Genomic DNA, 15,648 nt, shown 5'->3' with positions numbered 1-15,648 from the left:
TTGGTATTTTGATTTTATTCAACAGCTGTTCATGTGTGCATGAGCAGTAACCCATGCAAAATGAAATAAAAATCAATGTAGCGATTAAAAAATGATTTTGCTTACTATGATACACAAAAGAAAGGTAGCATTACTTATAAAATGAGTCGATTTTCTTAAATAAAATACAAAATAACAGTCGAGAATAACAGTTTACCTATAACAAAGACAGCAAGAAAGGTTTAAAATTTTCCTGTTGATAAAACAGCAGGATTTGCAGTAAAATATTTCTCAGATAATAATAAAATCGATAACCAGTAGCCTCTTACAGCAGTGGAGTACGAAACTAAAACAGTTTATGGAAACTAAGCTTAAAGAAAATGTACTTAGGCTGTAAATAACAAAAAAATTAATACTACTTTAAAGACAGATCAGATATCTCATACGGTATACACTGCAGTCTGCATGACTTCATCTTATTTGCAGTACACTAAGAAGTACAGTGGAAGCTATAATCTAGACTTGTAACAAAAAAATGGAAACCTTTTATGAAAATATTTGTGTTAATTTTAATTTTTTTCTCAGTTTGTATTAAACATAAATCCAACACGACACACAGAAATTAAATGAACATCCAAACTACATCCCTGCATTTTATTTAATATAGCTGAAAACCTATGGAGTCAGTTTAAGAACTTTTGTTATATTTTTCAAAAATACTGAAAAAAATATACCTTGACTAAAGTTCAATGACCATGGAACAGCAACCCGAAATAGCTAAAGATTTTGTGTCACTATTGCGTGTACCTTACTTCCACCCAAAATTTCTTTTCCTAAACAAGTTGTAGTTCCTTGACGTCTTTGTATGGAGATCAGGTAGCAACATTGATGCAATTTGATCACAGATTTCATCTTTTAGCTGTTGATTAAGAATAAAAATTATCTTATTTGAATGCAGAAGGTTTACTAAACTAGACAAAAGATTTTGGAGAAAAACATATTTTCCTCTAAAAATATGTTTCAGTTTTTTATCAAGAAGAAGGCCCTGCAAACAATCACACTCCAGTAACAATTCTCCAACTTCTCTCTTAAAATTAAAATTATGTAGTGTACGTGGACAACTTAGGACAATTTAGGCTTTCATCTCAAAATACAAGAGGTGTAGATGAACATGTAATAATCACCTTCTACTTCCTAACTGTACATATAAGTGATTGAGTTGGTCAAATAACACAGATAGAGCAATAAATTTGTACATGTATTGGATAAAATAATTATATTAACAGCATCCCACATACAGTAACTTTTTTCTAAACACATAACTATATGTACATACCCATACATTCCCAGAGGATCTTTCTACTATTCAGTACCAGTACAATTAACATCAGTGTTCCACATGAAATATATTTTTCATTGGGCACAGTGGTCCAGCTACAGTTTTGTTTAACATTTATAATTACAGAACATAGTTGTGCCTACCTGACAAAAGATTGTCACTTGAACAGCAAAAGCTCCTCACATTTAACACTGCTCCAAATGCTTGACTACAGTTCTTTACCAGTGATGACACTTATCCATTTATCCATTAGTTATTTTTTCTTCTACCAGTTGATCCCTACATCAGTACTACTTACATTAATTCATATAATACATTGTTATATTTTAGTTACATTAGTCTGTGTGCCAATTCACTGTGATTTAAATAGATCAAGAGAACAGCCATCATAGAATTTTGCAAACCATGTATCAAAAACTGATTTGTGTGATTTGGTACATACCTCACTTTGGTGTGGCAAAATTTTAATATTTTAATGTCTGTATACCTATGGTATGGTACATTATAAAACCATAAGACCTGTAACTATGTACAGTAATATAACATGTATCGCATAAACTACAACTATAATTTTACTTAATTGAAATAGGCATACTTGTCATGAAAATTTGTGACTGGATTAACAAAAAAAATTTCTGTTACAAATACTGTGAATTATGTATCAAATCCAAATTCTGACTTACTGAATCATTCGATTTAAGAAGTTCATGTCCTTAACAGAGTTCATTAGCATAAAAATATTGTGTTAGTTGGTAATTATAAAACATCATTCAACAATTTTTAGAAATTCATCAGTTAAAGTAAATAATAATATGCACTTTGTATTTATTTATATTAAACTGGTGTTCTTCAGAAGCATTCTCCAATATTTGGCATCTGAGCTTAAAAACAATGTTTCAAACATTCTTATTAATAGTACATGAATTACTTTTTACAAAAGTAAATTCAGTAATAGTATTCAGCTGCTTACGTCCACTTTATTCCTTGTAGGATTTTATTAACTTATTCTAATATAGTATAATAAACTTTCTTTACATATACAACAATTTTTGTTACTAACATAAAACACTTTTTGTTCTTATTAATTTTGCTTCATTTTTCTTGTTTTCTTAAAAAATGGCTTTCACTGATACGGGATGCTTCCCTTAACACAAGTAGAATAATGCTGGTTATGACGGAGCCATCAATGAGGAAACAGTACAATAAACCATCAACATTAAGTTTTTGTTGAAATATTGGAAGATGTTTTCACCCAACTGCAATGCAGTAATTTTATGATCTCACATAATGGATTGCTAGCATACCTGTTACTCACACACAAACCATTGTAGAATTCTTTATAAACTGAGAAGGTATTATTTCTTACCTATGTCAAAATTAAAATAATGACCTTCAGTTCTTGCAGCTCTTAAAATGCATTTGACAAGCAGATGAAATGGTGTTTTATCAGAACTTTTATCACCAATCATATGTCTCATTTTCTGGATGCGGACCAGGCTGCGGTGTGTGGAGTCTGGTGAGTACGGGAGCGGCTTTTGGTACATCGTACTGAGCCAGAACTTCCCTGTACAGCTGTGAACATAAAGCAATTTTTTCCACTCCTGATGAAATTTTCTGTGTAACATGACTAAGAAACAATAAAATATATATTACTCAAAACCAAGAAGTACATTCATTTCCTATACATTATGTTGACACATTTTCTTTGAGCTTTACATTTTTGAATTGACATGTTAGCACATTTACAATGAATGGTGTATGCAGTTAATAATTAATTCAAATTCAGTTGCTGTGGGTGATACTCTAGCTAGTAAAATAAGGTTTAGTATTTTAAATAAAAACCCTACCCTCCATATCTATTTCATTATACGTATGTGTGAGGAATCCACTGGTATATAAACTAAACCTCATTAGTGTAAGTGCAAAATTAAAGCTCTATTTTTTGTAAGCCCCGCTATATTGATGTACAGCAACTTCAAATATGAATCCTGTACAATACATTCCCCTAAATAATACAATGTAAGTAGAGGTAAGCAGGGTAATTACTGCTATTAGTCAGTGTGGCATACATGTAGTTTGTAGAGGTTCCTTTTTCCTCTTCCCACATTTGTGAACTTACATTGCATCAATGAAGGGTCTCCTGAGTTCTGCAATCAGTAGAAAACTGTGCAGTAATGAGTAATAATGTGTTAAAGATTACAGAAATACAACAGAAAATAATGAAATCATTGTCAAATTTTCTGTGATTATGCTGATGAACAAATTGTCTGTTCACAAAAAAAGAATACAGACCTGAAAAATATTATTATAAGATTTAGTGTACCCATGGTCTAGGGACAGTGTCTTTGATTCAGAATCCAACCATTCTCAGTCCTGGGTTTGAAACCCACCACTGCTTAAATTGCGATTAATAATCAGCATTAGCAACCGAAGACTTCCAGCATAAGAAGTCATCCTCATTCTGCCAACAGCCTTGTAAAAGAGGGCGGAGGAGTGGACAGTGGTGCAGGGCACTCTCTTGCCTTTAGGGTGGGAAATTGCCCCTAAAGGCGGAAGAATCAGTAATGATCAATAGTAGGATGATGTAGAAAGCAATGGAAACCACTGCATTAAAGAGACATAACATGTATCCACAGGACATGTGGCCTGTAACTGAAAAAGTGTCGTGATGATCTCTCCATTGGCAAAAGATTCTGGAATAGTCCACCATTTGGATCTCTGAGAGGGGACTGCTAAGGGGGTGTTGACCATGAGAAAAAGATTGAATAATCAACGAAACAATAACATTCTATGAGTCGAGGCATGGAATGCCAAAAGCTTGAGTGTGGTATGGAAGCTAGAAAATCTGAAATGGGAAATGCAAAGGCTCAATCTAGATATAGTAGGGGTCAGTGAAGTGAAATGGAAAGAAGACAAGGATTTCTGGTCAGATGAGTTTAGGGTAATATCAACAGCAGCAGAAAATGGTATAACGGGAGTAGGATTTGTTATGAATAGAAAGGTAGAACAGAGAGTGTGTTGTTGTGAACAGCTCAGTGATAGGGTTATTCTTATCAGAATCAACCAGCAAACCAACACTGACAACAATAGTTCAGGTATACATGCACAAGCTGAACATGATGAAAGAGAGAAAGTAGATGAGAATACTGAAAGGGTAATACAATACACAAAGGGAGATGAAAATCTAATAGTCATGAGGGACTGGAATGCAGTTGTAGGGTAAGGAGTAGAACAAAAGGTTCCAGGAGAATATGGACTTGGGACAAGGAATGAGAGAGGAGAAAGACTAATTGAGTTCTGTAATACATTTCATCTAGTAATAGCGAATACTCTGTAATTTCACAAGAGGAGGAGGTAGACATGGAAGAGGCCAGGTGACATGGGAAGACTTCAGTTAGATTACATCACAGTCAGACAGAGATTCTGAAATCAGATTCTGGATTGTAAGGCATACCCAAGAGCAGATATAGACTCAGATTACAATGTAGTAGTGATGAAGAGTAGGTTGAAGTGTAAGAAATTACTCAGGAAGAATCAATATGCAAAGAATTGAGATATGGAAGTACTAAGGAATGACAAGATACTCTTGAAGTTCACTAAGGCTGTAGATACAGCAATAAAGAATAGTCCAGTAGGCAGTACAGTTGAAGAGGAATGGACAACTCTAAAAAGGGCAATCACAGAAGCTGGAAAGAAAAACGTAGTTACAATGAAGGTAATTGCCAAGAAACCATGGGTAACAGAGGAAATACTTCAGCTGATTGATGAAAGAAGGAAGTAAAGAAAAGTTCAGGGGAATTCAGGAATACAGAAACACAAGTCGCTGAAGAATGAAATTAACAGGAAGTGCAGGAAGCTAAGATGAAATGGCTGCATGAAAAATGTGAAGAAATAGAAAAAGAAATGATTGTTGGAAGGAGTGACTCATCATATAGGAAAGACAAAACAACCTTTGATGAAATTAAAAGCAAGCGTGGTAACATTAAGAGTGCAACCGGAATTCCATTGTTAAATGCAGAGGAGAGATCAGATAGGTGGAAAGAGTACATTGAAGGCTTCCGAGAGGGGAAAGATTTGTGTGATGTGATAGAAAAAGAAACATGAGTTGGTTTAGAAGAGGTAGGGGATCCAGTATTATAATCAGGATTTAAGAGAGCTTTGGAGGCTTAAGATCAAATAAGACAGAAGGGATCAATGATATTCCACCACAGTATATAAAATTGTTGATGGAAGTGGCAACGAAACGACTATTTACACTGCTGTGTAGAATGTAGATGAGTCTGGCAATATACTGTCTGACTTTCAGAAAAATATCATTCACACAATTCGAAAGATATACTGTCTGACTTTCAGAAAAATATCATTCACACAATTCCAAAGACTGCAAGAGCTGGCAAGTGCACGAATTATTGCACAATCAGCTTAACAGCAGATGCATCCAAGCTGCTCACAGCAATAATACACAGAAGAATGGAAAAGAAAATTGAAGATGTGTTAGATGACAATCAGTTTGGCTTTAGGAAAGGTAAAGGCACCAGGGAGGCAATTCTGACATTGCAGTTGATAATGGAAGCAAGACTAAAGAAAAATCAAGACACGTTCATAGGATATGTCAACATAGAAAAGCATCCCACAATGTAAAATGGTACGAGATGTTCAGAATTCTGAGAAAAATAGGGGTAGTATAGGAGAGACAGGTAATATAGAATATGTACAAGAACCAAGAGGAAATAATTAGAGTGGACAACCGAGAACTAAATGCTTGGATTAAAAAGGGTGTATTAGTCTTTTGCTTACTGTTCAATCTGTACATGGAAGAAGTAATGATGGAAATAAAAGGAAGGTTCATGAGTGGAATTAACATTCAAGGTGAAATGGTATCAATGATATGATTCACTGATGACATTGCTATCCTGAGTAAAAGTAAAGAACAATTACATGATCTGCTGAATGGAATGTACAATCTAATGAGTACAGAATATGGATTGAGAATAAATCAAAGAAAGACAAGAAATGAGAACAGTGAGGAACTTAATATCAGGATTGATGGTCATGAAGTAGATGAAGCTAAGGATTTCTGCTATCTAGGAAGCAAAATAACCAGTGATGAATGGAGCAAGGAGGACATCAAAATCAGACTAGCACTAGCAAAAAGGACATTCCTGGCCAAGAGATGTCTACTAGTATCAAACATAAGCCTTAATTTGAGGAAGAAATTTCTGAGAATATACGTTTAGAGCACAGCATTGTGTGGTAGTGAAACATGGACTCTGGGAAAAACAGAACAGAAGATAATTGAAGCATTTAAGATGTGGTGCTACAGACAAATGTTGAAAATTTGGTGGGCTCATAATGTAAGGAATGAAGTAGTTCTGTGCAGAATTGGAAAGGAATATGTGGAAAACACTGACTAGGAGAAGGGGCAGGATGATAGGACATCTGTTAAGACATCAGGAACTGACTTCCATTATACCAGAGAGAGCTGTAGAGGGAAGAAACTGTGGAGGAAGACAGAAATTGGAATACATCCAGCAGATAAAAATTGAGTATGTAGGTCGCAAGTGCTACTCTGAGATGCAGAGGTTGGCACAGGAGAGAAATTCATGCACCGATAACTATATATTTAAAATAAAAATAAAATAAAAATTCCTTTCACCGACATAAATCCCAATCCTCCCCACTGGTTACCATCTTGTTTGAGGCATCTTATATGCTAGGCAGGAGGCCTGCTAACTCTGAAGAAGCTGGGGCCTATGTCAGCGATAGCATAGCTGCTGGCAGGGTTCACCCAAGCTTGACTAGCACCAACAGAGGAGCCAGATGAAGTATGTCTCTCAACCTGCCTTGTAAAAAGCTTATCATCATGAATAGTTTAACAGGGAGTGTCAGACTGCCCTTATGAAGCAAATTGCACCAAGGAACAGGAATACACATATACCAGTGCTTAAATTTGGAATGCAGAATGTGTGTACACTGCTGCAGATAGACCTACGAATAGTACTGTGGAAGAGAGACAAAGGTATGGAATGGGAATTGGTGCACTTCAGGAAATCAGGTGGAAGGGAAGGTGTGAGATTCATAAGCATAAATTCTCACTATATTATTAAGGAAAAGACAAAAGACAAGGGGAGCATGAGTTTGGTCTGTATGCTCCAAAGAAATGCATAGATCTGTTACTGCTTTCACTCCACATAACAAAAGAATATTTACTCTGTGTACCAAAGGCAGATTTCACAATGTGACCTTTGTGAATGTATATGCACCAAGAGAAGAATCAGATGAAGACATTGAGATGATTTCTATAATCAGCTTCAGGAGGTTTGTAATAGATATTACTCCAAAATCATCCTTGGTGACTATAATGCCAAACTTGGCAAAGAAGAGGCAGTGTGTTAGGGAAGGAAACTCTGCACAATGAAACAAGTAATAATGGTAGTGGGGTAGCCTAGTTTGCTTCTGCAAACAAACTAAAGGCAGTAAGTACTTGCTCTGAAGGAAAAATATCTACAAAGGGACCTCAAAAATATCAGGATCAAATGAAGCAAATCAAATAGACCATGTACTGGAATCAAAGAGGTGGGCATCTAATATGTAAGATGTGCAACTTTCCAAGGAGCTAACTATGATTCTGACCACTGTCTAGTAGGAGCCAAAATGAGGCACAGACTTGCTATGGTTGCCAAAGGAAATAGTACCAAAGTAAATAAATGGCATATAGAATAACTGAAAGATAGGTCTGCTGTTCAAGAACATCAGAACAGATTGAGATAGGAGTTACAAACAAAAGATGGTGAAGAGCATATAGCAGAAGAATGGAACTCAATTAGAAATGCTATTCTGACAGCAACACATGAAATATTGGGGGAAACAAACAGACGTAAAAATGAAGACCGATATGATGATGAATGCAGACAGGAAGTGAAACAGAGAAAGGAAGCAAGACTAATATGTTTGCAGCAAAATAAAAGATTAAATCAGGCATTATATATGAAAAGAGAATAGAAGCAGCAAGGATGTGTAGGAGAAAAAAAGGGAATCCATAAGGAGAAAGACAGAGGAGATAGAAGAGCACTACCAAAGGAATGAGAGCAAAATGTTTTATTATAGACCCAGCAAGTTGTTATTGTTGTGGTCTTCAGTCCTGAGACTGGTTTGATGCAGTTCTCCATGCTACTCTATCCTGTGCAAGCTTCGTCATCTCCTAGTACCTACTGCAGCCTACATCCTTCCGAATCTCCTTAGTGTATTCATCTCCCTCTACAATTTTTACCCTCCACGCTGCCCTCCAGTACTAAATTGGTGATCCCTTGATGCCTCATAACATGTCCTACCAACCGATCCCTTCTTCTATTCAAGATGTGGCACAAACTCCACTTCTCCCCTATTCAATTCAATACCTCCTCATTAGTTATGTGATCTACCCATCTAATTTTCAGCATTCTTCTGTAGCACCTCATTTCGAAAGCTTCTATTCTCTTCTTGTCTAAACTATTTATCATCCATGTTTCACTTCCATACATGGCTACACTCCATACAAATACTTTGAGAAACGACTTCCTGACACTTAAATAAATACTCAATATTAACAAATTTATCGTCTTCAGAAATGCTATCTTTGCCATTGTCAGCCTACATTTTATATCCTCTCTACTTTGACCATCATTGGTTATTTTGCTCCCCAAATTGTGAAACTCCCTTACTACTTTAAGTGTCTCATTTCCTAATCCAATTCCCTCAGCATCACCCAACTTAATTTGACTACATTCCATTACACTCGTTTTGCTTTTGCTGATGTTCATCTTATACCCTCCTTTCAAGACACAATCCATTCCGTTCAACTGCTCTTGCAAGTCCTTTGCTGTCTCTGACAGAATTACAACGTCATTGGCGAACCTCAAAGTTTTTATTTCTTCTCCATGGATTTTAATGCCTGCTCTAAACTTTTCTTTTGTTTCCTTTACTGCTTGCTCAATATACAGATTGAATAGCATCAGGGAGAGGCTACAACCCTGTCTCACTCCCTTCCCAACAACTGCTTCCCTTTCATGTCCCTCAACTCTTATAACTGCCATCTGGTTTCTGTACAAATTGTATATAGCCTTTTGCTCCCAGAGAGTATTCCAGTCAACACTGTCAAAAGCTTTCTCTAAGTCTAGAAATGCTGGAAATGTAGGTTTGCCTTTCCTTAATCTTTCTTCTAAGATAAGTCGTAGGGTCAGTATTGCCTCACGTGTTCCAACATTTCTACGGAATCCAAACTGATCTTCCCCGAGGTCAGCTTCTACCAGTTTTTCCATTCATCTGTGAAGAATTCATGTTAGTATTTTGCAGCTGTGACTTTTTAAACTGATAATTCAGTAATTTTCACATCTGTCAACTCCTGCTTTCTTTGGGACTGGAATTATTATATTCTCCTTGATGTCTGAGGGAATTTCACCTGTCTCATACATCTTGTTCACCAGATGGTAGAGTTTTGTCAGGACTGGCTCTCCCAAGCCTGTCAGTAGTTCTATTGGAATGTTGTCTACTCCCAGGGCCTTGTTTCAACTTAGGTCTTCCAGTGCTCTGTCAAACTCTTCACGCAGTATCATATCTCCCATTTCATCTTCATCTACATCCTCTTCCATTTCCATAATATTGTCCTCAAGAATATCGCCCCTGTATAGACCCTCTATATACTCCTTCCGCCTTTCTCCTTTCCCTTCTTTGCTTAGAACTGGGTTTCCATCTGGCTCTTGATATTCATGCAAGTGGTTCTCTTTTCTCCAAAGGTCTCTCTAATTTTCCTGTAGGCAGTATCTATCTTACCCCTTGTGAGATAAGCCTTTACATCCTTACATTTGTCCTCTAGCCATCCCTGCTTAGCCATTTTGTAGTTCCTGTCGATCTCATTTTTGAGACGTTTGTATTCCTTTTTGCCTACTTCATTTTCTGCATTTTTGTATTTTGTCCTTTCATCAATTAAATTCAGTATCTCTTCTGTGACCCAAGGATTTCTACTAGCCCTTATCTCTTTACCTACTTGATCTTCTTCTGCCTTCACTATTTCATCCCTCAAAGCTACCCATTCTTCTTCTACTGTATTTCTTTCCCACATTCCTGTCAATTGTCCCTTATGCTCTCCCTGAAACTCTGTACAACCTCTGGTTCTTTCAGTTTATCCAGGTCCCATCTGCCCCTGGAAATGTCTTACAATTTAAAACCTGGTTCCTAAATCTCCGTCTTACCACTATATAATCTATTTTAAACCTTCTAGTAGCTTCAGGGTTCTTCCATGTATACAACCTTCTTTCATGATTCTTGAACCAACTGTTAGCTATGATTAAGTTATGCTCTGTGCAAAATTCTACCAGGTGGCTTCCTCTTTCATTTCTTAGCCCTAATCCATATTCTCCTACTACGTTTCCTTCTCTTCCTTTTCCTACTGTTGAATTCAAGTCACCCACAACTATTAAATTTTCGTCTCCCTTCACTACCTGAATAATTTATTTTATCTCATCATACATTTCATCAATTTCTTCATCATCTGCAGAGCTAGTTGGCATATTAACTTGTACTACTGTAGTAGGTATGGGCTTTGTGTCTATCTTGGCCACAATAATGCATTCACTAAGCTGTTTGTAGTAGCTTACCAGCACTCCTAATTTTTTATTCATTATTAAACCTACTCCTGCATTACCCCTATTTGATTTTGTATTTATAACCCTGCATTCACCTGACCAAAAGTCTTGTTCCTGCTGCCACTAAACTTCACTAATTTCCATTATATCTAACTTTAACCTATCCATTTCCCTATTTAAATTTTCTAACCTACCGGCTCAATTCAGGGATCTGACATTCCACACTCCAATCCATAGAATGCCAGTTTTCTTTCTCCTGATAACGACGTCTTCTTGAGTAGTCCCTGCCCGGAGATCCGAATGGGGGACTATTTTACCTCTGGAATATTTTACCCAAGAGGATGCCATCATCATTTAATCATACAGTAAAGCTGCATGCCTTCGGGAAAAATTATGGCTGTAGTTTCCTCTTGCTTTCAGGCATTCACAGTACTACAACAGCAAGGTCATTTTGGTTAGTGTTACAAGGTCAGATCACTTAATCATCCAGACTGTTGCCCCTGCAACTACTGAAAAGGCTGCTGCCCCTCTTCAGGAACCACATGTTTGTCTGCCCTCTCAAGAGATACCCCTCCGTTGTTGTTGCACCTACGGTACGGCTATCTGTATCATTGAAGCACGCAAGCCTCCCCACCAACGGCAAGGTCCATGGTTCATGGGGGGAGGGGGGAGGGTGGGGGGGGGAGGGGGGGAGGAGACCCAGCATAACAGCATGTAAGGGCAAAGAGGGAAATTTGCTGATGGACAAAGAAGAGGTTCTGGACAGACAGATAAAATATTTCAAGGGAATTCAGGAGGGCAATCCTACCAGAAGAGTGCAGCCAGTCTATTACAGTGCAGATACAGAGATGGTGGAACCTGTATTACAGGAATTACAAATGGCATTGCAGTGTCTAAAAAAATTCAAAGCACCAGGAACTGATGGAATAACTGCTGAACTGTTGAGAAATGGAGGAACTGGTCTCCATAAGTGAATCCACAAACTTAACAAGTTGATATGGAACCAGGAAAGAATCCCAGAAGACTGGACCTTAGGGGTAATCCTACCAATCAATAAGAAAGGAGACAAGACGTGTTGTTCACATTACTGAGGAATTACACTGCTAAATGAAACTTATAAGATCCTCTCTCATATTATTTACAACAGGTTAGCTGTATACGCAGAAGAGATTCTGGGGGGGAGTATCAGTATGAATGTCAATCTCATAGGTCAATAACAGATCAGATATTTGTCCTGAAGCAAACACATGAAAAGGCATACAAGTATAATATTGAGCTTCATAACCTCTATGTAGACTTCAAGCAAACCTTTGATAATCTAGATAGGAAAGAAATGCTAAATGATTTATTACTGCTTGGTATACCATCTAAGTATGTTTCACTTATCCAAGCAGTGTGAGTGGTTTAGCATTAACAAAGGAGTCAGATAAGGGGATGCCCTCTACAATACTTTTTAATCTAACTCAGAAATCAGCCATTCAAAAGCTTCAAATGTCTGGTTACAAAGGCACGAAGTCAACCCAGATATGTGCATATGCTGATCATGCAGCTATTATTAATGAAGAAGAGTCTCAGTGAGAACAATAGGTGAGCTGAAAGAAGCCACACTACCTAGAGGCCTTGCTATTACTGGACAGAAGAATAAACACATGAATTTCAAAAGGGAAATAATATCTTGAATAAACAATCAGCTTCTGGTTTCAATTTTGAACATGTGCAAAACTTTGATTAGCTGGGATTTGATATTAATAGGACACATTCCATGTCAACTGAAACAAAACAGTGCCTCCTACATGGTAATAGATGCTTCCACACATTTAAGAAATAGTTGGCCTCTATGTTATTATATAGACAACTACAACTTCAAATTTATGTCATGATAAGGTGAGTTGCAACCTGTGGATGTGAAACACGGACTCTAAAGAGTGCAGCTCAAAATGTTTGAACACAGGTTTCTGCACAAGATCTATGGGGCAATTCAGGACAACAATGGTTTCTGGAGGTCTAGAATGAACACTGGGCTGAATCACCTCATACAAGGTGCTGAAACTGCACAACAAAAAGTAGGAGAATAACTTGGCTTGGACATATCCTTGGGATGGCTACTGGACAAACAACCAAAAAGGTTTTTGAATGGATGTCACCCAGGAGAAGGCAAAAAGGAAGGCCACAAAAGCAGTGGATAGATGATGTGGAAGAAGTTAGAGAATGGCAGAGAACAGCACTCGAGAGGGCAGGAAGGAAGAAACTTGTTGAAGAGGCTAAGACCTATGCAGGCTTGTAACATTATGAGAAGAAGAAGAAGAAGAAATTCCAATCAGCCAGTCCACAACTGTGAGACTCCACAAAACCAAACCTGTGATACAAAAAGTTGCTACCACAGAAAAAAATGGAAATACATGCCTGTTAGCTTCCTTTACAATAATTATCACTTGACTGACTCAATATACCCCTCTGGTTACACTTTCTTCATATCCAACCCCCTCCCACCCCCCCCCCCACCCCCACCCCCTCCTCCTTGTACTTCACTGGTCCCCCTTAACCTGCCTTCTGAATGATATGACCATACAGTATTAACTGCATCTCCCAGTTCTTTCCTTCTTTACATTTACATTACATTAATGAATTACTTGAATGAATACAATCTTTTATGTAAATGACTGTTTTCCAAAGCAATGGAAGTGTGAAACCAGCCACGGTGGAATTCACAAAAGTGGCAATTGATCCTCTTGATACAGATAAGTGAACCATAGGAATATTTTTATCTATTTTTAAGGCTTTTGATACTATTTCCCATTCATTCTGCCAAAAGGCAGGTTTTCACATGGCAGTTCTGCCATCCTCTTCAGGTCCGCATAATTTCCTCTTCCCTTTATGTCATCTATCATCTTGTATCTCCTTCTTCCTCTCAGTCTTCTCCCACACACCAGTCCTTCAAAAGCATCTGCTAGCAAGCACTCCCTTCTCAATGAATGTCCCAACCAGTTCTCTTTCCTTTCTCTTATAACCTTCAGCAGACATCTTCTCTCACCAACCCTTTCCAATACTCTTTCATTACTGACTCTTTTCATCCAGCTTATCATCTCCATTCTCCTCCACATCCCCATCTTAAATGCTTCTAACCTTTTTTCACCCTCTCGTCTCAGTGTCCATGTTTCTGCCCCATATAGTGCACACTCCAGACAAAATATTTGTCAAGCCTTTTCCTTAGACCTTTATCTAATTTGCCACATAACAATATCCTTTTTCTGGTGAATGCCTCCTTCACTATGGCAATTTGAGTTTTCACCTCCTGGTGACATCTCAAGTCTTGAGTTATTATGCATTCAAGATATTTAAATGCACTTACTTGGCTAATGGCAGCTTGTCCTATTTTAATATTGGACAGTCTGTGTCTTGTACTGATGACCATACTCTTTATTTTTGCTGTTTTTCTTTGCATCTCATATTCCACACAAGCTTCATTCAGATCCTTCAGCATGTCTTTCAATGACCGCTCCCTTTCCGTCACTAATACAATGTCATCAGCAAATCTTATATAGTCTACTCTCTTTCCACCAATACATATTCCTCTTTTCCCATTTAAGCCTTTCACAATAATCTCTTCAAGATATGCATTAAACATCAGTGGTGAAAGGCAACAACCTTGTCTAACACCTCATCCAATGCTGCTTCCTTCTGATACTTCATTTCCAATCCTTATCCTTACTTTCTGGTGTAAATATAGATTCTGTATCAGTCATCTCGCCTTCCCATCTACTCCTTTCATCTTCAAAATATCTATCAGCTTGTACCACTGAACTCTGTCAAAAGCTTTTTCTAAATCTATAAAAACAACAAAGATATCTCTGACTTTTTCCATATATCTTTCCCCTGTAGTTCTTAACAGGCCAATAGCATCTCTTGCTCCTTTTTCTCTTCTAAATCTGAACTGCTCCTCTGCAATCCCTCTACCCAGCTTGCCATATAGCCTTCTATTCAACACTCTCAGCAACACTTTAGCTGCATGAGAAATTAAACTGAAGGTCCTATGCTCTTCACATTTTTTAGTGTTTCTCTTTTGCTCTATTGGTACCATAACTGATGCAAGGAAGTCCTCAGGCTTTTCCCCTTTGTCATTTATCTCATTACAGAGGTAGACTTTTTTTTTCTTGCCTTGTTTCCCACACTCTTCAACAGTTCTGCTGGCAAATCATGAACTCCACATGCCTTCCTATTCTACATCTCCTTCAGCACTGTTTCTATTTCTGCTTCCAAGATGGTGAATCGCTTTCCATCTTCAGGTACTCATTGCTCCTCTTCAATCTCAATTTCATTTTGTATTTCTTCCCCCTTATACAGACATTCAATGTATTCTTGCCATGTTCAAAACCTCATGTGGTTCTTCTGCTAGAGTACTACTCACTCTTTCTATTTCCATGTTATTCCTCTTCCTTTTACATTCAAAAACTATCTCACTAGCCAGTCTATACATCATTTCATACTTTCCCTCTTTCTCCATTTTCTCTATTTTGTTGTATTTCTGTTTCATCCATTTTTACCTTGCTTCTTCAGTTTCTCTTCTTATTTCATTATTCAGTTTCCTGTTAGTATTTTTGAATTCTTCAGTTTCTACAATTTTCCACTTTCTCCACTCTTCCATCTTTTTCAACATGTTTTCTGTTATCCATTTTTTTCCTGGTAGTTTGGTATACTCTAATTCCTAGTACT

At 37.4% G+C, this 15,648-nt stretch overlaps 1 protein-coding gene across 1 annotated transcript in view; it reads right to left on the bottom strand.

The window, feature by feature from the left end:
• Nucleotides 1-536: 536 nt before the first annotated feature.
• The window catches only part of LOC126481947 (major facilitator superfamily domain-containing protein 6), a 350,452-nt gene continuing 335,340 nt past the window's right edge, over nucleotides 537-15,648 (bottom strand). The window contains exon 13 of the mRNA XM_050105905.1: nucleotides 537-2,890. Within this exon, the coding sequence (XP_049961862.1) occupies nucleotides 2,777-2,890 (114 nt within the window). The 3' untranslated portion in view covers nucleotides 537-2,776. The remainder of the gene's footprint in view (nucleotides 2,891-15,648) is intronic.

The sequence above is a fragment of the Schistocerca serialis genome, chromosome 5 (genome assembly GCF_023864345.2).
Source record: "Schistocerca serialis cubense isolate TAMUIC-IGC-003099 chromosome 5, iqSchSeri2.2, whole genome shotgun sequence".
Classification (NCBI taxonomy): domain Eukaryota; kingdom Metazoa; phylum Arthropoda; class Insecta; order Orthoptera; family Acrididae; genus Schistocerca; species Schistocerca serialis.
Note: the sequence above shows the minus strand (reverse complement) of the source record. Positions and strands in the feature narration are given on the sequence as shown.